Source organism: Notechis scutatus, chromosome 11 (assembly GCF_049901735.1).
Source record: "Notechis scutatus isolate UNSWTSFEM ecotype Mainland chromosome 11, rNotScu1.2, whole genome shotgun sequence".
Classification (NCBI taxonomy): Eukaryota; Metazoa; Chordata; class Lepidosauria; order Squamata; family Elapidae; genus Notechis; species Notechis scutatus.
Window position 1 is genome coordinate 13,618,245 of NC_142019.1, and position 27,340 is coordinate 13,645,584.

A 27,340-nucleotide genomic window follows, 5' to 3' on the forward strand; every position below is an offset into this window, starting at 1 on the left:
GTCTCTTCTTTAAAAAATTCCAATGACGAAGCACTCACACCTTCTTGTGGCAAGCCATTCCACTGGTTCATTGTCCTCACTGTCAGGCAGTTTCTCCTTAATTCCAAATTGCTTGTCTGCTCCATGAGTTTCCATCCATTGTTTCTTGTCTTGCCGTTTGGTGCTTTGGAAAATAAGTTGACCCCCTCCCCTTTGTGGCTCAAATACTGGAAGATTGCTATCATGCCCCCTCCCCCCCTACTTTTCTCTACACTGGCCGAACACAAATCCCGCTGCAACCATTTTTGTATGTTTTAGTTTCCAGGCCTTTCTTTAACCATCTTAGTTGTTCTTCTTTGCACTTTTGACAGATTTAATAGATTAGCAGAATTGGAAGGGATCTTCTAGGTCAGGGGTCTCCAACCTTGGAAACTTTAAGACTTGTGGACTTCAACTCCCAGAATTCTGGGAGTTGAAGTCCACAAGTCTTAAAGTTGCCAAGGTTGGAGACCCCTGACCTAAGTCATCTAGTCCAACCCTGCCACCCAAGCAGGAGACCCTACACCATTTCTGACAGACGGCCTTTTCTCGAAAGTCTCCAGGGATGGCCTTCTTGTTTTTTTGCAGGCGTCTCATTACCGACACTAAGTAACGCCATCTGCATGGAAAACAAGCAAGCCCAGAGTCATTGCAACCCCGAGCTACAAATACCCTCCCTTATTGGAAGCGCAGAGGCTTTCTGCACGGGGCCAGAGGCTAGGGAGCCTTCGGAGCAGCTGTCACCGCCAGCCTGCCTGCCGCTGCCGAGGCCCGGCCCCGGGCCAGCTGCTGCCTACCCACCGTTCCCTCCCTCCCCTTCCTTTCCTTTCCTTTCCCTTCCCCACTGAAGCTCAGCTCCTCCCCGCCGCTCGCTCGCTCGCTCGGCTGATCCGGCTCGGAGCGCAGGAGCCGAAGCGGAGAGCGCTGCCTTGGCAGGTGGAAAGAAGAAGGAGGAAGAGGAGGAGGAGGAGGAAGAAGAAGAAGAAGAAGAAGAAGCCCCCGCGATCCTCTCGCGCGCGGATCGTGCGCGCCCTCCCTGCCCGGCACCACCATGCAGCGGCCGGCTGAGCGAGCCTGTCTCCTGCTCGCCATCCTGCCCGCCGCCTTGCTCGCCCTGGCCCCGCTGCCCGCCTCCCTCCCTCTCGCCGCTGCCAGGAACGCCAGCAGCAGCAGCAGCAGCCCCAGTAAGGGCGACTCCCGCGAGCCCCAGAAAGTGGCCGCCGCCTCGACGCCTCCTCCTCCTCCGCCGCCGCCTTCCGTCGGGAATCACAGCGGCGGCGGCGGCGGTGCCCAGCAGCGCAACCCGGTCCTGGCGATGCTGCGCGATCTGCCGGCGCTCAAGGCCGCTGTCGTCGGAGCCTGCGCGGCCAGCGTCTGTCTGATGGCCTGCTTGCTGTTCCGCGTCCTCAGGTGCGGCGGGAGGAAGGGGCGCGAGGGTCCCACACTGCCCGCCAACCTTTCGCTCCTGGGCCCCTTAAAGCAGCTGAGCCCTTTCCCCGGCCCTCTAACCCACCCCACTCCTGGGGCAGGTGAAGGGGAGGTGAAGGGAAGGTGGGCTTTTATCCTGTTGCAGTGGGTGGGTGGGTGGGTGGGTTAGAAGCGCTGCCCACCCCTTACCTTCCTAAACCCCACCACAACCTGACACGAGAGGCCAGGGGTTCCTCTGCCTTCCTGGTGGAGAAGAAATAGGGATTAAACCCAGTTTGTGTTTGAATAAAGGGGAGGTAACTGGAAGGTGTATTTCTATCTTGTTGGAGTGAGTGGGTGGGTTAGAAGCGCTGCCCACCCCTTACCTTCCTAAACCCCACCACAACCTGACAAGAGAGGCCAGGGGTTCCTCTGCCTTCCCGGTGGAGAAGAAATAAGGATTAAACCCAGTTTGTGTTTGAATATTCTCAGCCTGTCTCTTTGCATTGAGGCCCATCTGGGCTGTAAGGATGATATGGAATTCTTATGTAAGGAATTATTTTCCTCATGCCTCCCCCCCCAATATACTACTGTCTAATGCTGTCTAATAACGCTGTCCAGTCTTGTAAGGCAGGCTGGTATATCTTCTTGACATAAGAGGCTTGAGAATCTAAAAGAGCAGTTGCTTAAGACCTTAAGCCTGTGCCTTTCCCTTATCCTGACTTTTTAACCTTGCTTTGTTCTGTTGGCATTGGCCTAAATCGGAAATATTTCATTCTTTTTGAGAGGGGCTTCCCACCCCTCTGCAAAATTCAGAAGCGGGAACCTTGCATGTTGCAGATTGTTCTCCCTTTCTTGCTTATGAAGAGGCTTGAGAACAGCTGCCAACAGCCGATGGTTTCATGGTGAGGCGGGGAGATTTAAAGCAAGGCTTTCTGGATTAAAACGGAGCTGCTTCGCCCAGGCTCAAGCACAATGGAGTGTGTGAGCCCTCCCCCACCGCAGGCACAGCACTCATGAACAAAATGTGACTTTTCAGGAAGGAAAAACCTCCTTACTTCCCCTCTGAACAGGATATTTTTCTGTAAGGGAAGAAACACTTCAGGACTTTTGCTGCTTGATATTAACGGGGACCTGAGCTAATGGATAGCAATAGCAATAGCACTTAGACTTATATACTGATTCACGTTGCTTTGCAGCCCTCTCTAAGCAGTTTACAGAGTCAGCCCATCGCCCCCAACCATCTGGGTCCTCGGAAGGATGGAAGGCTGAGTCAACCTTGAGCCAGTCAGGATTGAAGTGCTCACAGTGGGCAGAGTTAGCTTGCAATACTGCATTCTAACCACCAGGAAGGAAGGAAGGAGGGGGGGGGGAGGAAGGAAGAGCACTTAGACTTATATACCACTTCACAGTGCTTTTACAGCCCTCTCTAAAGCAGTTTACAGAGTCAGCCTATTGCCCCCAACAATCTGGGTCCTAATTTTACCCAACTTGGAAGGATGAGAGGCTGAGTCAACCTTGAGTCTGGTGAGATTTGAACTGCCAAATTGCAGGCAGCCGGCAGTCAGCAGAAGTAGCCTGCAGTACTGCACTCTAACCACTGCGCCACCACGGCTCTAGGAAGATGTTGGTGATGCAAATGGCAAGAAGGGTTAACTTTTCAAGTGCTGAGTTCGGGATTGCTCTGACATCAGCCACCAGGGCGCCAATCCTTGCTTTTATTTAGTCGTCTTCTCTATTCAACTGCACGACAAACTCGTTCCTTGTAGCTGGAGCCAGTGTAGTATTGTGGTTAAGGCACTAGGCTAGAAACCAGGTGACGGTGAATTCTAGTTTCACCTTGAGCACAAAGCCAGCTAGGTGGTGCTGGACCAGTTCTTGGTCCTAGGAAGAAGAAGGCAATGCAAGTAGCAAAGGCTCCTTCAAAAATCTTGCCAATAAAAGCTGCAGGGACTGATGAAAGCAGTTACCAGAAATCAGTACAGAGTTAAAGGTGTGTGTGAGTGTATATTTAAAAAGGGAACCACATACCGGTAGTATGTATGGTAATTGAGCCTGGCGTTGCAGCCGTAAGTCATTGCAATCATTAAGCAAGTCACCATCGGACTGGATCTGATTTTATGCCTTTTTGTGATGGTTGCTAAGCGAACAGAGTGTGGTTGCTAAGCAAATATTCCCCCATTTTATCCAGGGGGCATATTTTGCCTGACAATGGAAGTAAACACTGGAAATTGGGAAATAATAATAACCCCTCAAAAATCAGCCAGGTGCCTGCAGGATGCTGCAAACAGCTATAAAGCTGAGCCAGTTGTCAATGGGATAACAGGACTGCAGGAGTATCTTTGTAGTTTCAAAATCAGGTCATAGGTAGCTTTTTTTGGGGGGGGGCAGTGTCTGTTGTTTGAACAGTTACTTAGCAACCAGCCATACGTCAAGAACTACCTGTATAAGCACCCTGCTTAAAGTCTCTCTATGAAAGCACGTCTTAATCCCACCTTCTGCCATCTGGCAGTCTCCAATGTGCTGGGACAGCAGTTGTCGACATCTCCTTGTCACCAAAGCTTGGGATTCTGGGAGTTCTTATCCCAGCACATCTGCAAGATGTCAATTGAGAAAGGCTGTTTTCATCAGCTGCCTAACAGCTTCCAGCTTTCACCGCTTCCCTTAGAAGCATTTACATTGTGGGTTACACTTACATTTTACATGTATTGATTGATTTGATTAGCCCCCTGGGCCACCTCGAAGTGCAGAAACAAATTATTACTAAAAGTTGATAAAAGCAATGTAAAATGGAATTGGATAAAGTACCATTTAAAATGAAATTGGAATGTAATACAATAATTTATGATATAGATAAACGATGATAATAAAATTATCTTTCGGTGTCAAACCGTGCAGTCTACCCCAATCAGCCCCACATACGCAGATCTCATCCGAACCATTTTGCTTAAGTCCTATGCTGTGTTAAATGTTACTTTCAGATTCTGGCTGCACATAAGGGAAGCTGTTTTGATAAGGGGTGACATAGATTTTCCCCAAATCGGGATGATTAAAGGCAAGTCAGGTGCGTTAGCTGTGTAAAACCAGGACTGGCAACATTTGCTCCCAAGTGCCCAAAGTAGTTTTTCCACAGCTCTTTCTGCTCTTCAGCTCTTTTAAATGGGAATACAGGTAGTCCTGGACTTATGACCACAATTGAGCCTAACATTTCTGCTGCTAAGTGAAACGCCTCATTTTATGACCTTTCTTGTCACATTTGTTAAGTGTGGTGGTTAAGTTAGTGACATGGTTGTTAAGAAAATCTGGTTTCCCCATTGACTTTGCTTGTCAGAAGGTCCCCAGGACATTGCAAGCGTCATAAATATGAGTCAGTTGCCAAGCGTCTGAATTTTGATCGCGTGACTGCAACGGTGCTGTAATGGTCGTAAGCGTGAAAAACGGTCGTAAGTCACTTTTTTTCAGGGCCATCGTAAATAAATGTCACTAAATGAATTCTTGTAAGTCGAGGACTGCCTGATATGTAAGTTTTAGGGTTCACACAGCGTGCTTCACCAGATGGATTACAAGCTGCCGTTTGTTCCTTTGTAGATTTAAGAATTCTGAACACCCAATGCTTTTGATTAGTTTATTCTGTGTTTCGATTAGTTTATTCCTATTTTGATCAGTTTATAATACGGGTTGATTGCATAACCGGGTTAGTTTCCTGGTGTGAACGTGTTAGAATCGGGAACTGTTTGTGTGGCTTTCTCCCGGCAAACGGGCACTGGCTACCACTGACTGACGGACATAGGCTCTGATGCTTGAAGAGGTAATGAATGGGGAAAGGTCACGTCAGCCTTGTTTGGCTTCTGGGGTATTAAATTTCTTGTTTACAGGAAGCCGCTCTGATCTCTTTTGGAAATCTATCTGGAAATATCTCCTAGGTCTTTCCTGAACAGAAGGTTTTTGGGTAGGCAGAGCTTTAGGGAAAACTGGTTTTTGGATTGAGGAAATTTTTCGGAGGAAAAAGCTGGGTGCTTCTGGCAGAAGTCAAATAAGCATGTTGAAAAGCCTCGATAGATCTCTGAAAACCTGTTTTTCCCGTTCTGATTCATTCACGTGTCAGGTTGGACTGGAGAGGAAAAAAGGACAAGGTAACCCAGAAGTGAAATATTCTCCATCGCTGGAGGTTTTTAAGAAGAGAGTGAACAGCCATTTTGTCCAGAATAGGATAAAGTCTCCTGCTTGATCATGAAGTTGGACTAGAAGACCTCTAAGGTCCCTTCCGACCCTGTTATTCTTTGTTCTATGTTCTTTGTTCTTGTTGTAGTGTGTTTGTGTGTCTGTGTGTGTTCATTTGTTTTATTTAGAATTTATACCCAGGTAGATAAGCGTAGAGTTGTAATATTCATGTCCGGGGGTGGGTTTCAAAAATCTTAGCATAAGGTTCTCTGCCTGGTTGCTGGGTGGGCGTGGCCATGGTGGGCGTGGCCTAGTCGGCCTCCTGCACTATGGCAGGGGAGGGGGCGTTTTCGCCTTCCCGGGCTCTGGAGGCTTTCCTTGAGCCTCTCTGGAAGCTGGAAACGGGACCATTTCCGGCCTTCCCGAACTTCCGGGAGGCCTGTTTTTTGCCCTCCCCGAGTCTCCATGTGCGCCCTGCACTTCGCTGCATCCAAAATGGGTCGCATGGGGACTCCTGGGAGGGGAGGGGTGGGCAGGGACAGACAGGAGTGAAATTTGGGGGTTCTCTGAACTGCACAGAATCTTAGCTAGGGGCTCTCCTGAACCCCAGCAGCCCAGCCCTGGTTTTGTTCCATTTTCAGGATGGCCAGCAGGGGTGGGTTTCTACCGGTTCTGTCCACCTCTGTAGAACCGGTAGCTCTGAAGAGCAGCAGACATAGAACCGGTTCTATGTCTGCTGATGTTTTTGTCCACCTGCCCACCCGGGCTCTTACCTGACCTTTATTTCCTGCTTTTTCAACCTCAGCTGCCGAACGAGGCACAGCTGCAGTTAAAAAAGCAGGAAAAGAGGGCGGTTTCAAAGGCTGCTTCTCGACACGCAGCGTGCTGATGACGATTTACAGGCGTGCGTCTCGCAGCCTGCAGAGAAGCTCGAAAATCCTGAACCGGTAGTTAACCCTGTCGTATCCCACCCCTGATGGCCAGGTATAAGAAGGAAGGTATAAGAAGGGAGAAATTACCTAGCTTGTAGCTGAGTTCTCCTTTATCTGACAGAAATTAATTACAGGTAGCCTTCGACATACAACAGTTCATTGAGTTACCGTTCAAAGTTACAACGGCACTGGAAAAAGTGACTTGTGACTCCTTTCAACCCTTACAACCATTGCAGTGTTCCCATAGTCATGTGATCAAATTCAGATGTTTGGCAACTGACTTATATTTATGACGGTTGGGGTCACGTGATCCCCTTTTGCGACCTTCTGACAAGCAGAGTCAGTGGGGGAAAGCCGGATTCACTTAACAACCAGGTGACTAACTTATCAACTGCAGCGATTCACTTAACCACGGTGGCAAGAAAGATCGTAAAACGGGTCACCCAAATCATTTCACAAATGTCTCCCTCAACGAGAGAAAATGTGGGCTTCTGTTAGAAGAAATATCCTTCTGGGTTCAGTTCCAAGTGGGGAAACATGGAGGCTTGTTTGGAAAGATGGTTTAATGATGGACAGGACCACCTGGCTTGGAGCTCCAAAGTGAAAAGGACGATCACATGCTTCAAGGTGTTGGGTGGAGGAAAAGAAGGGTGGGCCAAGATGCTCAGAGTCCCTTATATACCCTGTGTTGGGATTTGAATTTGAGTTTGTATTCTGATTGGTTGTCAGACTCCCATGGGGCCATGCAGGGGAAACTCTGTAGGCTGTCCTGAGTTCCAGGCTTGGTTGAGCCTTGCTGGATGATGAGGTAATGAAAGGGCTTTAGGCAATTCCTATAACTCTACCTGGAGATCTTTGTTATGTAAAATAAGCTGGCCTAGGCCAGAGTAATGGCCCATTAGCAAAGGTGGAGGGGCTGAGTTTATACTTCTGAGATGAATTTCTGCTTCTAAATTTCTACTCTTTTTAAGGGAAATATTCTGCCTTTTTAATATTTGCTAGGACAGGGATCGCCAACCTTTTGGACCTGAGGAACCACCAAATTCATAATTTTAAATCCCACCGACCAGAGACCCTGGGAAAATCCCCTAAAAAAGTCTGCGGGAAAATTCTCCAACCCATTTTATTACCGATCTATCATTCTTTATTTGGGATTGCAGGATACCAGCTTCAGCTCTGTTCTCAGAGAGAGAGAGAGAGAGAGAGACAGAGAGAGAGACGGAGACAGAGAGAGGTGATAGACAGATAGCAAATGGGGGTGAGGGTATTCTGAGTTTGCTTCCAAGTTGGGGACAGGTGGACAAAGACTTTGGGCTTCATGCAAGGAAAACAGCAGAAGCAGCCGAAGTCTTTCTTTCTCTCCCCCAAACTCCACCAGAAATGAGTCTTTGCCAGTACAGCCTCTTAGAGCAGGAGGCCTTGCAGGGTCCCAAAGACTCATTTCTGGTAGAGTTTGGGGGAGAGAAAGAAAGACTTTGGCTGCTTTTCTTGCGTGCAGCCAAAAGCTGAAGAAGAAAGAAGCGGAAAGAAGCAGCCCAGTGGCCAGGCCAGGCGCGTGGGGTGCGTGGGACAAGTTCCCTCCCTCCACCCTTTCCCCCTCCCCCTCACTACCTTGTGTTATTCGCAATGCAAGCGACGTAAGCCTTGTGTTCCCACACAGCCTGGATTGATTGCTTTGGGGGTGACATTTCTCTGCGGACTACCCACATTTTCTCATGGACCACCAGTGGTCCCCAGCCCACCGGTTGGAGACCACTGTCCTAGGATATTTCATTGTTCTAGGAGAGAGGTGAGTGTAACATCGTACAATCCCTTGTGGTCCTAAGTCAAGGATTACCTTAATTGCTATCGCTGATTATTATTACAAGCCCTTCGTGGTTCCCGAGGGGCTTAAGTTCTTGCAAAATAATCTGTCTTGGCGTCCAAGTACTCTGTTGTTCCTTTTGAAAAAAACAACAACTTCTTGTTGATTTCCCAACAAAATTTCGGGTGGTTTATTCGCAAGGCGGGTGGCTGAACTGCAGCCACAAGTTTTGCAAGCAGATCTGTTTTCCTAGGAGGGAGTTAGCCTAATTTTCTTCCTTTTGCACCAAGCAGCATTTGGGGAAAAGCAAAAAATAAAGGACCCGGGAAGGCAGGGAGGGGCACATGACATGCTTAGAAATTGATCCAGTTAATGAAGGGCACTGTGAAATTAATTATTTGATCAACTACAGCACAATCCCAAAGGTGTTTTTGCAACAGGCATCTGGATTTTCTTGGTTTTTTTTTCCTCGAAAATATTTTGCTTCTCATCCAAGAAGCTTCTTCACTTCAATCAGAACTGAAGAAGCTTCTTGGATGAGAAGCGAAATGTTTTCAAAGGAAAAATCCAAGAAAGTGCAGTTGCTTTTTGGAAAAACACCCTTGGGATAACCAGGACCTGGATGATTGAGAGACAAAATAGACAATTTCACTACAGATACTCCTTGACTTATGACCATAATTGGGAGCAGAATTTCTGCCGCTAAGCAAGGCAGAAGTTAAGTAAGTTGGGCCCAATTTTACAACCCTTCTGCCAAGGTTGTTAAGTGAAGTATGGGTTTATTCAGTGAGTCCAGCTCCCTCCACTTCTGGCTTTGTTGGGGGGAGGGTCACCAATGGTGATCACATGACTTCAGAACTCTGCAACCGTTATAAACACAAGTGTCTGAATTTTGACCATGTGACCATGGGGATCATGTGACCATGGGGCTGGGGAAGTGTGAGGACCAATTGTAAGTTACTTTTTTCAGGGCTCTTGTAACTTCGAACAGCTGCTAAAGGAATAGTTGTAATTGAACGACTAACTGTATTGCAGCTTGTTTAATTGTGTATGGTGTAATAGAAGTAGGGGTGTCGCTTCAAAAATCTTAAGCAAAGGTTCTCTGCCCAGTGGCTGGGTGGGTGTGGCCATGGTGGGTGTGGCTTAGTCAGCCTCCTGTACCACGGCAGGCGGGGGGGGGGCATTTTTCCCTCCTCGGGCTCCAGATGCTTCCCTCAAGTCTCTGGGAGGGTGAAAATGGCCTCCCCAGGTTCCGGAGGCTCTCTGGAAGCTGGGAACAGGCCCATTTCCGGCTTTCCCAAACTTCCAGGAGGCCCGTTTTTTGCCCTCTCTTTGCCTCCGTGTGCGCCCTGCACTTACCCGCATCCAAAACAGGCCACATGGGGACTCCTGGGGGGGGGGTGAGGTGGTTGGGGCCAGACAGGAGTGGGATTTGGGGGTTCTCTGAACTGTGCAGAATCTTAGGGGTTCTCCTGAACCCCTGCGAACCCCCAGCAGCCCACCCTTGAATAGAAGCATATCCTGTCTTTCTTCAAACAAGCCTTGGTAAGGCCACACTTGGAATTCTGCATCTCGTTTTGGTCGCCACAATGGTGTTGAGACTCTAGAAAGAGTGCAGAAAAGAGCAACAGAGATGATTAGGGGAGTGGAGGCTGAAACATGAAGAGTGGTTGCTGGAACTGGGTATGTCTAGTTTAATGAAAAGGAGGAGTAGTGGGTGACATTGATAGCTTCTGATATCTCAGGGGTTGCCACAAAGAAGAGGGAGTCAAGCTATTCTCCAAAGCACCTGAGGGCAGGACAAGAAGCAAAGGGTGGAAACTAATCAAGGAGAGAAGCAACCTAGAACTAAGGAGGAATTTCCTGACAGTTAGAACAATTAACCAGTGTCTACAACTTGCCTCCAGAAGTGGTGAATGCGCCAACACTGGAAGTTTTTAAGAAGAGATTGGGCAACCATTTTCTGAAATAGTATAAGGTTTCTTGCCTAAGCAGGGGGTTGGACTAGAAGACCTCCAAGGTCCCTCCCAACTCTGTTATTGTCTTCTGTTCCATTCCATTCCATTCTGTAGTTTGTACTCTTTCCTTCTGTTTTTCTACACAGTAAAAACTTCCCAGCAAGGTAGACAGGCTGAAAAAAATGTGTCCGGTTTAAAATAATCCATTTGGTTATCAAGGTTGCTGAAGGATTTTCTCTTCTCTTCTTCTCTTTCTCCCTCATCTTCAAAATCTTTCCGCTGTAGTAGCCATTACTTCTTGTCGTGTTTGTTGTTAGTTTTGCCTCGGGCTTAAAAAAAGCAATGTTACTTCCTATCTTTCTACTTTTTTGACAGTCAGCTTTGTAGACCAGCTTGGGATATTTTAAGAAGCATATTCTGCCTTGGTCATTCTCACTGGTAACATTTTCTCCCTTCTCCTGCCTGGTTTGAATTCATCAGAGAAGGCAACGATGCTAGGAATGGTTAGTGGACAAAGAAGAAGGGGCTGGCGCAATAACATCAGATCTGATGCAAAGTTGAACACACAACAATTGAAAGAGGCTCTGATTGACAGGGTTGCACGGAGGGCACTTGCCTACAAGGTCACCGTGAGTCGGACACAACTGAATGTTTAAAAACCAACGAACAAACAAGTCTGCCTGCAGCTTTGTTTGAAGCATCTTCTGATCAGCTTCTCATTTGAAGAACGGTTACAGGAACTGGGCATGGCTAGTCTAGTGAAGAGAAGGACCAGGGAGACATGAGAGCATCTTCCAATATTTGAGGGGCTGCCACAGAAAGGAGAAGGGGGTCAAGCTATTTTCCAAAGCACTTGAAGGCCAGACAAGGAATAATGGATGAAAACTGGTCAAGGGGAGATTCAACTGGAAATAAGGAAGAATTTTCTGACAGTGAGAACAATCAATTGAAGGAACGGAAGTTGCCTTCAGAAGTTGTGGGAGCTTCATCACTGGAGGCTTTCAAGAAGAGACTGGACTGCCATCTGTAAGAAATGGTGTAGGGTCTCCTGCTTGGGTGGTGGGTTGGACTAAACGACCTACAAGGTCCCTTCCAACTCTGTTAATCTGTTGTCATCTTGTCCCTGGGCAAAAACTAGCACCATCCTGCAGTTTTCAGGATGCTAGAAATCTTTGCCTTAAGGTGGGAGGGGATACTATTTTCAGCACTGAGGGTTCATTCTGCAAACATCAAACTCTAGATATTATCTCCCCAAGAGACGCTATCGTCAGCTGGCCTCCAAGAGAGGTCTCATGTTTGGATCTGTTGTTGAATGGGGAGGGTTGAGCATTGATCCGTTTCTCCTTTAGGCTACTTGTCTAAAAATAGATCTCCAGCTCAAGATCAGCCTGCAGAACTAACTGGTTGAAGCCAATGCTCAGATGAGGAAACTCAGCTGCTGGCCATGTGACGGTGCACTTTCACCAAAGCAGCTGGAGTGGTGGAAGGTTGGTTCATGGCCTCAACTGCATTTTAAAATGAAGCAAAAAATAATAATATTTACAAAATCGGAAGGGCAGCAGCCCACATATGCTCCTCTCACAGTTTTTGCACGAAGCTCCTTCATGTGCTGTTATTGCGAGGTTCTGAAGGTGGAACAAGAAGCAATGGAGGGAAAACGAATCAAGGAAAAAATACCGGACTAAAATATGGAGTTGGTGACAAGAAATAGTGGAAGATCAGATACAGTTTACACTGGAATTGTTCTTGTTGGGAATAATTAAAGGGAAATATAGGAAAAACATATTTTATTACATATATTGACAGCAACAAGGATAGTATTCGCACAATGTTGGAAACAAAATATTACACCCTCCCCAGAGGAATTAGTAATTCAAAAAATTGTAGATGGTGCTGAAATTGATAAATTGATGTTAAAATTAAGAGATAAAGAAAAGTTGGAGTATTACGAAATTTGGGACAATTGGTGTAAATGGTTGAACAATAGAAATAAGGATAACGGAGATAAGAAAATTATAGATAAACATATGTGAATGTATATAAATGTAGATATTTATATGAGATTGGTTTATATAATAATGATGGCACAGTACTATTAATATTAACGTTAAGATGTGTAAAAGGTGAAAAAGAACAATAAAAATTATTGGGGGGAAAAAAAGAAGCAATGGAGGGAAATGAGTCGAGGAAACAAATCAACCAACTTTGAAATAAGGAGAAATTTCCTGACAGTTAGAACAATGAATCAGTTGAATGGCTGACCTCCAGAAGTTGTCCCAAAGGTGTTTTTTTTTTTTTTCAAGAGGCAACTGGACTTTCTGGTTTTGCTTTGAAGATGTTTCGCTCTCATCCAAGAAGCTTCTTTAGCTCTGACTCTGGAGGGTGGGGAAATGGAAAGAGGAAGTTGTGGGTGCTCCGTCACTGGAGGCTTTTAAGAAGAGACTGGGACGGCCATTTGCTGGAATAGTACAGATAGTCCTTGTCAGAGTATATTCATGAACTGGAATAGAGATTAATAACGAAGTCAGCCAATGAGGGCTGAAATTTAAGAGAGAATCTGGGCATGGTTTATCTCTGTTCTGTGCTCAGCTCTAGAGTGAAAGAGAAACTAACTTGCTTGCTGAAAACTAGAGCTCTGCTCTGAACCTGTAACATGTCTGCTTCTGTTTGAGTTTGCTCCATGCTGGAGAAATCTACAACTGGTATTGTAAAATTTACTGTATGTGTTTTTAAAAAAGTTAAATGAAGCCTCAGCTATCTGTGTTTACTTCTGCGCTCTTTCTAGAGTCTCAACATCTTTTTTTGTATCGTGTTGACCAAAACTGGAACCAGTATTCCAAGTATGGGCTTACCGGTGCACTGTAACTATCCCACCATATTAATCTCACCATAGTGAATTGGCAGGGTAGAGTGGTGCAGTGGCCTTAGATGGGGAGCTCTCGCCTCACAATCAGGAGGCTGTGAGTTCAATCCTAGGTAGCGGCAGATGTTTCTCTCTCTGGGCACAATGAGAATATATCTGCTGGGAAAAAAACTCAACATTGGCGACAGGAAGGGTATCCGGCCAGTAAAATGCTCTGCTTGCTTCATTCAATTGCCCAAACTCCACCCCGCAAGGGTTCATGCGGTCATTAAAAGATGATGATGATGATGATGATCATAGTGAATAGGCAGGAAATAAATGTATCTTGGGACTTGATCTGTGCATTTAACCACCTGCAGAAGTTAGTTTCTGATGATTTGTGCCCTTCAAAAGTGGACTGTTAAGCCACCACAAAAGTGACCGTGAAGGGGTGTTGGCAACCCGATTCCTTGGCAGTGAGTCAACCCGGGTTAAGTTGAGTAAATATTTGAAATTCACAAAGGCAAGCCACAGGTGCCGAGTGCCAGATGTTTAAATAAACCCAGAACAAAGGTTGCATGAGTAATAATGTCCTCAAAAATCAATAGGAGTGTTATCACATCTCCACTTTAAACAAAAAGCCATCTGAGATTAATACTGTCTGCAAAAGGATTGAAAGTTCCAGTTTCTAACTGGCCCAACTTCTACAGCATTATGTCTTCCAGATGTGCTCTTTTTACAATGCTGGCTAGGAATTCTGGCTAGATTTTTGCACTGGACAATGCAAGGTGCACAAAGAAAGGATCCATGCACCCCAGGAATGATTCAGTATTTCATCAGAACAAGGAATACTTGGATTGCCAATCTCTTCTAAGATCTTCTGGAATTGCTTTCCCTCCAAAAGCCATTTTTCCCCCAGGAGGAACTTTTACAATGTACCTTGGGCACCCTTTGGGCTGCTGAATAGAACATATTTCAAATGCTCATTTGATGCTCATTTTAGTAGTGGAAGATGGTATGTGCAAAGCAGAGCAAACTCAAAGCTGGAAGATTCATGCTTCATCTGGTGCAGCCTGACTATAAGGAATTGTGAAACTGAGTGTGACACACGGTCAGTTAAGATTGGTGAGTTTAAGAAGTTTGTCTCCTCAGGAAATTTCAAGGCACCTGAGATGACCACACCAGAAGCAGTGAGATGGTTAGCTTCCTTAGATACAGAATTATAACATCTATTCCATTGTAATTCTATGGATCCATATTATGGTGATTTTATTGTGGTTTTATCGTAATTTAATATATTATCTCATATATTGTATTGTCTCATCTGTCTGTCATCTATCATCTATCATCTATCATCTATCATCTATCATCTATCATCTCCATCCATCATCCATCCATCCATCCATCCATCTCATCTCATCTCATCTCTGTCCACATGCTTTATTTAAACTAAATTTGTATATCAGTGATTGCACAGCCTCTGTAGCTGCCATATGCTAAATAAATAAAAAAAAGTTGAAATCGGTTAGCGAAATTGAACATGGAGAAGTGCCAAAGAGGAGGTGAGAAAGAGGAGATGATATAGAATTACCCTCTTAAAAACACCTTTTAAATGTGCAGGAATGGAAAAATTGTGGGATTGACTTTAGTGTTTGTAAATTATGGGCTAAGAACTTCTCAGCCATGGGAGCCTGGAACATGCAGGCTACATGGTTGTTAGCATCAGCCCCTAGGCATGGCTGGGGTGTGTGTCATGTGACTGGGTGGGAGTGACATTGAGTTGGCCACGCCCACTCATGTTTTGTGGCTCCTGGTATTTTCTTTTCTGTGGGAAACAGGTCCAAATGGCTCTTCGAGTGCTTAAGGTTGCAGACCCATGCCCTAGAATTAGACATGACTGGACAGGCGAATCATAAACCTTACCTTATTAAGCAAACATTATATTTGGGGAGAATATATAAGGTGCAATGAAGCCCATCAAGAAAGGAGCTACCAACTGGCTTGAGGAGATGGTAGGGCATAAAGTGGAATATAAACCAGAATTTTTCCTTCTTGGAATTATAACAAAAAAAAAATACAATAAAGAAGAGATCCATTTAATAATACATGTGATTATGGCAGCAAGACTAACCTTTGCTCAAAAGTGGAAAGACAAAGAAATTCCCGATGAAAATGATGGACATGCGCTGAGATGGATAAATTAACTTTAGAGATGAAAGATAAAGATGAGATAGAATATTATAAAGTATGGGATAAATTCTATCAATGGTGGGGAAAAAGGAAGGATCTAGAACAGGGGTGTCCAACCTTGGCAACTTTAAGACTTGTGGACTTCAACTCCCAGAATTCCTCAGCCAGCAAAGCTGGCTGAGGAATTCTGGGAGTTGAAGTCCACAAGTCTTAAAGTTGCCAAGGTTGGACACCCCTGATCTAGAATCAAAAGAGAACACCCCTGATCTAGAATCAAAAGAGAACACCCCTGATCTAGAATCAAAAGAGAACAATTCTGGGAGTTGAAGTCCACAAGTCTTAAAGTTGCCAAGGTTGGACACCCCTGATCTAGAATCAAAAGAGAAAAGGGTGGGCAGAATGGATGATTAGAATTGGAAACTATTGCATAAATGTACAGATATATAAATGTAGATAGGTATATAAAATATGTAGTCTATGCCATAATATGTAGGACAAACAGGATTGTCGGGACAATCATACCACGTCCAATGTTTTTAAAAATTTACTTAATAAAATTTTGTTTAAAAAGAAAAAAAAAGAAAAAAGAAAGGAGCCATCAAGTATACTCCCACCAACATAGGCAGGACAACCACTAGTGTGTAAAATAAGAGCAGCCACCTACTCAGCACTGATGATATTACCTAGTTTGGTAATGAAACGTCTACAAAGAAACCCACCAAACTCAGAGAGAACCAAGGGTCCCATACACCAAGAAAGGGTTGTGTGATCCTGCCTCCGGGGGAGATTCAGGTACAGAAAGCATTGTTTTCTTTCAAGAGGTATAAATCTGCTTTCAACAGAGCCAAAGTCTTTGTGATAAGGAGGCCTGTATCATGTTGGCAAGAACAATGCAAAACTGAGGAAATAAATCTATAATAAAGACACAGAGGGGTGATTTTAATTAATGTTATTGATGGTGAAACTTGAACTAGAAGCTGGGGATGTTTTCTAAAATAAATAGCATAATCTTGAGAACGTTTTCTAAACACCTGCCAGCCTGTATTGGTTTTTAATAGCTCATTATGCGGTTTGCATCTAACAAGCTCATTCAAATGACAGTTCAACTGATAGAGTACAAGCTGTTTAATCACTGGCAATTTCATTCCTAAACTGATGTAATGTGATGGCTCCAGGTTTTTTTTGGGTGGGTGGATGGGCAGGATTTGGACAGTGTAGAACACATATACATATTTCTCCAAGCATCGTGGCTTTGTTCTCCAGAAAAAATAAAGCCACGTGCTTTTAATTAGGCTCATGAAATAGATTTTACTCTAAACAGTCATAAACGTGAATTACAAGAGCTGGATTCCTCAGCTGAATAAGATACTGGGCCACAGATACTGGATGTACAAGGAAGGGAAGGAAAAGTGAATATTGCTCCTCTTAAGCTGTTGTTGTGAAAGAGTAAGAACGTAAAGCAGGCATTGGCTGTGTGCTGATATTGTACCGCATTTAATGAGCCAGCTAACTTAGAGTTGCATGCACAAGCAACATGACAAGCTTGGATAACTTTGATTGGTTTTGGCTTATAATGTTAGGAAAACCCAGCTCGTCTGGTTTATCAGTGGTTCGTTAGGGCAAATCCAACAAATGTTTTGTGTCCCAACTCACTGTTTTAAGAGAGTTTCTTTAATTGCCAGCTTAGAAATGAAACAACTGACCTTTCCTAGGATCATATATGTTGATAAAGAGAGACTAGTTTGTTTATTTTGGGTGTGGCCAAAATGTTTAAGTGAGTAAATCATATGGTCTTAAGCCAGGAAGTCCTAAAGTCTGTGATTCTTCTCCTTACCCCGCCCCAAATATCATCTCCAACCAAATGGTTGTTGAGAGCTTGGAGCACCTTGGTGGTATTGAAGAGGTGGTTGCAATCTTTCTGAACAGACATCGGTATCGTACAATATCTAAAATCTTTTCTTTTTAAAAAAATAAAGTTTAAAATAAAGTTTATTTAAGTTTCATATATTTAAAACATTTAAAAAGAAACAAACAAACATATAAACAAATATGTATACACATTTTCCAGCAGGTATTGAGCATTGGTTACATTTTTCTTTTCTTTTTTTCTTTTACCCCATAACATTGACGTGATCTACCTTGCTACAATACCTTCCTCGTTCTTTTAATGTTTTAATTTCACAGAATACTTTATGATTAAACGCATGTCCTTCATAGTTTCATAACTTATTCAGTTGTCAAATGTTGCTTTTTCTTTAATCATTTGTACCAACAGTTCCAAACTTTGTAGTATTCACTATCTTTCTTTTTTTTTTAGTAATTTGGTTTAGCTGTCCATCTCTGCACACTCGTGAATTTTTTTAATAACCATCTCCTCTGAAGGGACAATAGACAGTTTCCAATTTTGAGCATAACTTATTCTGGCTGCCGTTATAATGTGCAAGATTAAATATTGATATTTTTTTTCTATTTTTGAGTCTATCATACCCAGCAAAAAGGTTTCAGGTTCAAGTTTTACTTCTTGTTTAGTTATATTTAGAATCCAATTTTTGATATTTTTCCAAAACTTCTGAGCATATGGACATGTCCATCACATATGGAAGTATGTTCCCTGGATGCAGTTACACTTCCAACAGTTTAGCACATGTTTAGAACATCTTAGCCAGTCTCACGGGTGGCAAGTACCAATGATACACCATTTTATAGAGATTCTCTTTGTAAGAGGCTGACATAGTTAATTTATAATTTATTTCCCAAATATGTTCCCACTTGTCTAATTCAATACTGTGGCCCACATTTTTTGCCCAAATTATCATACACTCCTTGACTGTTTCTTCTTTTAATTTATAATCCAATAGGTATTTATATATTTTACTAATCAACTTCCTTTCCTCTCCATGCCAAATTTTATCTAATTCTTGGTAGGTCATGTTAAAACCAAATTGTTCTTTTTTTTTTTTTAATGCATTTGTATCTGCACATAGGGCCACCATGCTATCTCTTTTCCTTGAATTTGTATTTGATTCCCACCCTTAAACTCTCCGGTTTGATGTAACAGATCTTTATATCTTACAATATTATCAAAATCTAAAACATTTGGATGTGTAACTGCCTCCATTGTAGATAACCACAGTGGAACCTTACAGTAATGTACTTTTTTAAACTTTTCTCAAATAGTTAGTAACACACTCCTTATATGATGCCTTTGAAAGTACAAGTGGTGTTTACTCTTTCTATCCCACATAAATGTGTGCCATCCAAGTTGGAGATCAAAGCCCTCTAATGTTAAGATCCTTTTATTTATCAAATTAACCCAGTCTTTGAGCCAGGTTGCTATTGCAGCATAGTAGTATGTTTTGAAATCTGGAAAACCAAAGCCTCCTTTCTTTCTATCATCCTGTAATAATTTATATTTTATTCTGGGTTTTTTCCCCTGCCATATAAATTTGGATATATGTTTATTTAGTTCTTCAAAAAAGCTTTTTTCCAACTTGACTGGCACCGTCTGAAATAAGAACAACAATTTTGGCAAAATATTCATTTTTACTATTGCAATACGGCCTAAAAGAGTTATTTGTAATTTAGCCCAATTATCTAAGTCTTTAAATATTTGGATTGTTAATTTATCGTAGTTATCTTTTCTAATTGATGAGCACCTAGCTGTCAGCCATATCCCCAGATATTTTACTTTATTTACCACCTGTATCCCTAATCTCTTTGTTAGTTCTTCCTTTTGTTCATTTGTACAGTGTTTTGTTATCACTTTTGTTTTTTCTTTATTAATTTTTAACCCTGCCACCTTTCCATATTGTTCTATTTCTTTCATCAAAATAGGTGTCATTTCCAAGGGATCTTCCACTATAAAGGCCATATCGTCAGCGAATGCTTGAAGTTTGCACTCCTCTTTTTTAACTTTTAACTCCCTGATTTCTTGATTTTGTTGGATTTGTACCAGTAGTGTCTCTTCTGCTAATATATAAAGTAGGGGAGCCAAGGGGCATCCTTGTCTTACACCCTTATTTATTCTTATATTATCTATATTTTCCCCATTTATTAATATTTTTGCAGTTTGGGTATTATATATTGTTTTAATAAATCCTAAAAAAAAATCGCCAAATTTCATGCCTGTCAGTTGTTTAATAAGAAAATTCCAATTCAAATTGTCAAACGCCTTCTGAGCATCTAAAAACATCAGTGCCATTGTTTTAGTTGTGTGTACTTCATAGAATTCTAAAACATCCATAATTATTCTTGTATTTATCTTCATTTGTCTATATGGCAGAAACCCATTCTGGTCAGTATGAATAATCCTACTTAATATTTTGTTTAATCTTTCTGCCAATATTGTGGCCAAAATCTTGTAATCTACATTTAAAAGTGATATTGGCCTATAATTTTGGATGTTTTGTTGGTCTGACTGCTCTTTGTGAATAAGGGTTATATATGCTTCATTCCATGACTTTAGTATATTAGCACTATCCAAGGCTTCATTATATAGGTCTGTCATTAACTCCTCCAATAACTTTTGGAACTCCTTATAGAATTCAGACGGAATTCCATCCAGGCCCGGGGTTTTATTTAGTTTTTGGGCTCCAATTGCCTTTCTAATTTCTTCTGTGGATATTTTATTATTTAAAATATATTTCTCTTCATCCATAATTTCCGGTAAATTTTTTCCCTTCAAATATTGATTAATAAGTTGTTCTGGTACTTCTTCTTGATTGTATAGATTTGTAAAAAAGTCTTTGGCAATATCTTTCTTTTCCTTAGCCTGGGTACATACTTTCCCTTCTTGGTCTTGGAGAGCTACAATAGTTCTTTTTCTTTGTTCTTTTTCTTATTTTATTTTATTTTATATTAACTATTTCCCTGGCTTGTTTGCATTTTCAAAATAGTTTTGTTTTGCTAATTTAACTTTTCGGGCCAGGTCTTCCTGCATACTTAAATTTATCTTATGTTTTACCATATCTATTTCTTTACTAGTGTTTTGATTATTCAAATCAATTTGTCTACTTACTTCTAAGTCTTTAAGTTTCTCTCTCCACACATTTTGTTGTTGCCTTTTTTCTTTATTCTTTTTAATACTATAGCCAATAGTTAAACCTCTCATGTAGGCTTTTGTTGTATCCCAGAGATTTTGAAGGGATGTATACTCTCTCTTGTTTATTTCTTTTCTCACCATTTCAATATATTCGTTATCTTTTAGTATACTATTATTAAATGTCCATCTTCCAATCATTCTCTTTCCTTTCCACTTAATTTGAATAGGGTTATGATCAGCCCATACATTTGGCAAAATCTCTATATTTTCAATGTATTTCCATTAAGCCTGGGTCCATCCAAATCTGATCTATTCTAGACCAAGAATGATAGGGATTGGAAAAGAAAGTATATTGCTTTTTGGTTGGATATAGTTCTCTCCACACATCCTTCAAGTTTAATTCCCTCACCATGTTATTAAAAGAAGATGGGAATAGTCTCCCTGTATTTATTTACTTACTTACTTATTTATTTATTTTTTGGAGCTTTTATAGTCTTTGTCCTTGTCTGAAACAGCATTTAAATCTCCTACAATAAATACACTTGTATATTCAGTTTCTACTATCTTGTGATGGAGTTTATTATAGAATTCTTTTTGATTTACATTCGGGGCATATACTGTACCTAACAAAATCTTTTTCTGGTTTAATATTATTTCTATAAATAACATTCTCCCTTCATCATCCTTATATACCATGTTTCTCATAAAATAAGGCTGGGTCTTATATTTTTTTGAGCCCCGAAAAAATGGCTAGGCCGTCTTTTCGGGGGTGACTTAATTCCCCCCCCTTGCATCCTCATCTAGAGCGCCCCATGGGCAGCCTCGCCACCAGCCGCTCCTAACGGTTGATCATGGCGAAGCGCAGAGATCTCCCTACTCTCACCAAACACCTTTGCTGCAGACCCAAGACCTTTGGCACCCGCCGCTGTTGCTTTCCCTTCTGCCCATTCTGCCACCACGTTTGGAGCTCCCGCTTCCGTGTTTGGAGTGGCGGTGGCGCTCCAAATGGCGGTGGCGCTCCAAACAGCGGCAGTGCTCCAAACGCGGAAGCGGCAGCTCCAAACGCGGCGGCAGCTCCAAATGTGGACATGGCAACTCCAAACAGTGGCAGTGGTCCAAGAAGCAATGGTGTTCCAAACGCGGAAGCGGCAGCTCCAAATGCAGAAGCGGCAGCTCCAAATGGCAGCGGTGCTCCAAACGTGGAAGTGGCAGCTCCAAACGCGGCGGCAGCATGGGCAGAAGGGAAATCAACAGTGGCGGGCACCAAAGGTCTTGGGTCTGCCGCAAAGATGCTTGGCAGGAGTAGGGAGCTCTCCGTGCTCTGCCATGATCGCCCATTAGGAGCAGCTGGTGGCGAGGAATTGCTGCCCGCGGGGTGCTCCTAACGGCAAGTCCCCCCACCCTTCCCCCCATTTTGCATGTTTTAAAATAGGCCTAAATTTGGGGGGAGGGGCTTAATTTCATTTTATGCCTAGAAAACATGCTGGGTCTTCCTATTGGGGGAGGTCGTATTGTTGGAGAAACACGGTACTTGTTTGTGTTGCAGCCAATCTTTTATAGATACTACGATATCCCTTTTTCTTTGATTTGAAAGAGCCCAATACATTTTTCCCAAATTGGTACATTTTTCCCAAATTGCCTGTTTATCTATGATGTGTACTTCTTGTATACAAGTTATGTCTGCATTTTGTTTTTTAAGTTTTTCAAATGACTGTTTTCTTTTTAATGTTGAGTTTAAACCATTGATATTGACTGAAAATAAGGTGATTTCTCTGCTCATATTACTGTCTGTGTAGACCGTTTTTTGTTTCTTTCCTTGTTCTGGGTTCTCTTGTACTTGGTCTGTTGTCCTCATCTTCTCTAAGTTTCTGAGATTCTGACTGTGGTGCAAGTTCTTTCTCTTCGGAGAGTTGTTTTCTTCCTGACTTCTTGTATTTAAATCTTCTCCACTTTCACGTTCTTCCTCAGGTCCCAGATATTGTTCGCGAAATTGATGCGCTTTCTCTATTGTATCAATTTTATATTTTTTATCCTGCCATGTTACTGGGAACCTTTCTGGAGCGAGCCATCTGAAATCTTTTCTTCTTTCCCTTTTAGGTCTAAGAGGAGGAATAAAAAAACCCGCAAATATGATATTATCACGACTCCAGCAGAACGGGTGGAAATGGCTCCCTTAAATGAAGAGGATGATGAAGATGAAGATGCCACAGTGTTTGATATAAAATATAGGTAGGGAGAAAGAAGGATGGACACACAAGCCTGAAGATTATTGGGGGTGCTTCATTTTGGGGCTATTATAAGATCCCAAGGAAAGACACGGCTGCTTTAAAGAGATGCCCTTTGAATCTGATTCACTGTAAGGCCCCATGATGGGCATCAGGGTAGGATCAATTACGTATACCAACCCAGATAAGTGGTTGTCTGATCTCCTCTTAAGAATATCCAGTGATGGAGCATCCACAACTTTTGAAGGCAAACCGTTCCACTGATGAATTGTTCTCATTGCCACGAAATTTCTCCTTCTTTTTAGGTTGCTTCTCTCCTGCATAAGTTTTCATCCATTGCTTCTTGTCTTGCCTCCAGGCGCTTTGGAGAATAGCTTGACTCCCTCTTCTTTGTGGCAGCCCCTCAAATATAGGAAGATTGCTATAATTGTCATGCTATAATTTTCATTAGACTAGACATTCCAATTCTAGCAACCGTTCTTCATCTGTTTTAGCTTCTAGGCCCCTAATCATTTTTGTTGCTCTTCTCACAAATCTTTCTAGAGTCTCAACATCTTTTTATATTATGGTGACCAAAACTGAGTGCAATATTCCAAGTGTGGTTTTACCAGGGCATTATAAGGTAGTATTAACATTTCACATAATCTTGATTTATCTTTTCTGGGAGCTGCAGCACATTGCTGGCTCATATTTAAGTAATTGTCCGCCAGGATTCCCAGATCCCTTTATATATCCTTTCTATTATAGTCATAAGAGAAGTTTTGCTGAATATTTTATACATTGCTTCTCATACTCTCAAGGTTCTTGCAGCAGGCCTGGTCCGTTTTGAAGTTGACACATACCCCTTTCAGTGAAAAATCTGCATTTCTGGCCAGCTTTGAATTGCTGTGTCAAGATTCTGGCAGTTACTCCAATTGAATCATGAGTCACACTCCCAAAACTTCAAATGTTTTACTGGAAATCAACATGTCAGCATGACCTGGGCGTAGCGAACTCTGAGACACGTCATTCACTGTCACCTTGATTCTGCTTTTCCCCCCACCCCTCTGGGTGTAACATCTAACGAAACACGTCCATAGCCAAGAGTCATCAATCATGCTCTCCAATTAGATTTTTGCGAGGCAGAAGCTTCAGTCATCTAATCAGTTTCTGAAGAAAATATGAATAGAATGTACTTTCGATTCCACACTGCCCGCCTGCTCTTTGAAACCCGCCCCCCTTCTTTCTGTTGACAACTAGAAAACGTGTATAGAAAATGTTTTATGAGTTGACATGCTGATTGTTTATGAATGTTAGTATTTTTAAGGCATGCATTTAAGCGTATATATTCTTTCCCTTGAGGACTGCCAGAGGAGAAAGACAGGGAATCAAGTCATTGGGGGGGGGGGACCCCTTCTGCTCATGAAGGCAGCATGAGTATATTTACACATCTGCCTCATGCTGTTTCTTCTTTGAGATATGCCACTTGTCACAGGGTCTGACAGTGGGTGACCTTCCTAAGCATCCAAAGCATGCATTGCTTGGCTGTCCATTCACCAGATGGCCATTTCCATGATGGAGAGGTGAAGGATAATATTGAAATAATATCAGAGTTTGAGCAAGAAGTCTGGTTGTCCATCTGGCCCAGGAAGGTAGGCAAGGTTGACCTTGGTTAGTCAATGACTTGGAATGTTTTACCTCCAGAGTTTGTGGGTGCTCCATCACTGGAGGTTTTTAAGAAGGAGAGATTGGACAATCAGTTGTCTGAAATGGTGTAGGGTTTCCTGCTTGACCAGAGGGCTGGACTACAAGACCTCCAAGGTCCCTTCTAACTCTGTTATTCTGTTAGTCCTCGGACTACAAGTAGTCCTTTTAACTTACAATCGTCTGCTTAGTCACTGAAGTTACAACAGTATTGTAAAAAAAAAAAGTGACTTATGACTGGTCTTCACCCTTATGACCATTGCAGCATCCCCACGGTCACAGGATCAAAAACCAGGCATTGGTCACCTTCCCAGTTGACATTGGGTGATCAGAGTCAATAGGGGAAGCTGGATTTGCTTACAATCACGTGATGCATTGATTCACTTAGCAACCATGGCACAAAAGGTCTTAAAATTGTATGTGACTCACTTAAGAGCCTTGGTGGCGCAGTGGTTAGAGTGCAGTACTGCAGGCTACTTCTGCTGACTGCCGGCTGCCTGAAGTCCGGCTGTTCGAATTTCACCAGGCTCAAGGTTGACTCAACCTTCCATCCAGGGGTGGGATTCAAATTTTTTTAACAACTGTGTCTGTTGGCATGGCTAGGTGGGCATGGCCATGTGATTGGGTGGCTGCTTCTTCTTCTTCTTCTTCTTCTTCTTTTTTTGCAGCAAACCCCCCCCCCCACACACACACACATTTTTTTTGCCAAAGGGAGTCATTTTTGCTCCCAGGAAGTTTTCCTGGGGTCCAGGAAGGCAAAAAACAGTTCAGGGGGTGTGCACCCTCATACCCCTGGGCCTCAGTAAGGCAGCGAGGGGCATGCCAGAACAGCTGATCATCGGGAGGGGAAAAAAAGAAATACTTTAAGGGGTGACTGGGTGGGGGAGAACACAGTCAGAGATGTCGGGCATGTGTGCGATGTCACACATGTGTGATAAGGACTGACTGGGCAGGGAGGGGTGGGCGGAGAGGGGTGGAGCATGCCAAGGGCATGATTTGCTGGTTCTCCAAACTGCGCAGAATCGTAAGAACCACTTCTACAGTACTGGTCCAAACCAGTAGAACCCCACCCTGCTTCTATCCTTTTGAGGTGGGTAAAATGAGGATCCAGATTGTTGGGGGGGGCAATATGCTGACACTTAGAGAAGGCTGTAAAAGCACTGTGAAGCGGTATATAAGTCTAAGTGCTATTGCTGTTAACAACTGCTTTGTTTAGCAATGAAAATTCCAATCCCAGCTGTGGTCGTAAGTTGAGATACCCGTACTAGCCCTCAGCTGTAGGGTAGACTGTAAGCCAAAAAAGTCACCTCAGAAGAAAAAAGGTGACAAAACTTCTTCCTAACAATTGCTATATTGGGAGATGGATGGTGGGACATTTTCAAGTTAGGGAGGACTTGAGTCTAACTTTCCCATAGCCAAGTTGGATGCTCCAAAACTGGGACTTCTCTTGCTTCTGGTTGAGATGCCTTTTCATCTTTGCTCATCTATGAGCTTCAGGACTTTATCCCTGATTTTCTTTTAAACCCAATTAACACCACTCCTGCCATCCTGGAGAACTATGGTTAAAAACAAGCTTGGATTTGAAGCACTGGGGGATAAAAGTGTTTATGGCTCTAGCAACTTGTTCCTGGCTTCAACAATCATGGTTTAATCGATCAGAGAGACAGCCTGGGACAAATCCATCTATCTGAACAAATATTTGCTTGGAGCCAAGCAAGCGCAACGAAGTCTGGTGCTATTTCTCTTTGGGTGCGAACAGTTTCACCATGTGTCCAGTAGACTTTCTCTCTATTCAGTTGACCCAAAAACAGTTTGGATTATCCCTGGAGGGGATTTGCCTGGGAGAACCATCTAATCCCCAAAATGAGCTCTCTAGCTCAGTTCTCATTCTTAATTGATGGGTGGCTTGCTAGCTTGAAAATCTTTCTCAGTTCGATGCTGTGTGTCTTCTAATGATGCTAATTTGGCCATATATCTTTTCTCTTGTTTTCTCAGGTGAGGTCGTTGACCAAACTTCTCGGGAACTTTGTCTCGTGTAGAAAATGAGGCAAGAACTTTGGAACAAAGGAAAGATGGCAAATAATCTTCTTTGGATCCATAACATTTTGACCGTTTAAACAGAAAAGAGTGGATGTCGGATTTGACATTTGGCCCATTCCTAATAAATACAGCTGTTACGTTCCTGGATGAATGACATGATGAATTGAAGAACCTCTTCTTCCTGAACTTCTTTCTCCTTCTAAAGACAATCCTTCTGATTCACCGTAGCTTCAGATGCCACCAGCAAATTAGAGAACTGAGGTCAGCCACCAGCGTTCAACAATTCAGAAGCTGCCAAGACATTCTTTGCTCAAAATATTAAAGGAGACAGATGGATTCTGATTGCATTCTGGGATTGGTTCTGAGTTGGCTAAAATGTTTGCTCTTCTTGTGTGCAACTGGAATCTTGTATTGGGTTGTGCTGAAATTGTTCAGCACAGTTGTGTGCCTATTTGTGTTGGAGGGGGGGAGAATTTTGACGGTTAACCCTTTCAGTAGACAGCTCTCAGGCCTCAGTATTAACGAAGACCAGTGCGCTGCTGTATTAATTTACAGTAAGTTTTTACAGGGAGTTTCTCGCAAACTTTATATTCCCCCCCCCCCCAGAAGGTGAATTCTGATAGCAGGAAAAAACAAAACACAGTACTCAATTTAGGAAGAAAGGGATTAAATCCCCTGTACCTCCTACCCTCGGGAGAACTGATTTTTTTACATATGCGTTATTTTGCTTTCTATAGCCTCTCATCATTTATTCATTTCAAGGCAATTAGCAATCGGATTACTGATTCAGAAGAAGAGGTTTTGCCTTCGTGCCAGAGTAGTCCCATCTGTTCTCCCCAGCAGAAACTTCCCCAACCTGTTTTCTCTCAAGAAATGTTGGGATTTTTGGGTTTTTTTACTGACTGGCAATTAAGAAAGCTGAACCTCTGCAAATCGAGTGTCTTCAGCTCCAATCATTTCATCTTGGTTTGAACCTTTCATAGCGGTGAACGTTTTTTTCCTTTTAATTATACCTAACAAATAAATATAAGGCAAAGTA

At 42.9% G+C, this 27,340-nt stretch overlaps 1 protein-coding gene across 6 annotated transcripts; it reads left to right on the top strand.

The window, feature by feature from the left end:
* Positions 1-670: 670 nt before the first annotated feature.
* On the top strand, positions 671-27,340 carry FAM174B (family with sequence similarity 174 member B). Of its 6 annotated transcripts, none has more exons than XM_087972825.1 (3): positions 671-1,428; positions 22,451-22,582; positions 26,257-27,340. In XM_087972825.1, exons 1-3 carry the CDS (start codon positions 1,070-1,072, stop codon positions 26,258-26,260), a joined length of 495 nt encoding a protein of 164 aa, XP_087828951.1. In that variant the 5' UTR covers positions 671-1,069; the 3' UTR covers positions 26,261-27,340. The 6 variants fall into 6 exon arrangements, 2 of the variants coding, with proteins under 2 accessions (XP_087828951.1, XP_087828952.1); XR_015750804.1 differs by having other exon boundaries at positions 824-954; XR_015750806.1 differs by lacking the exon at positions 671-1,428 and adding an exon at positions 5,215-5,233.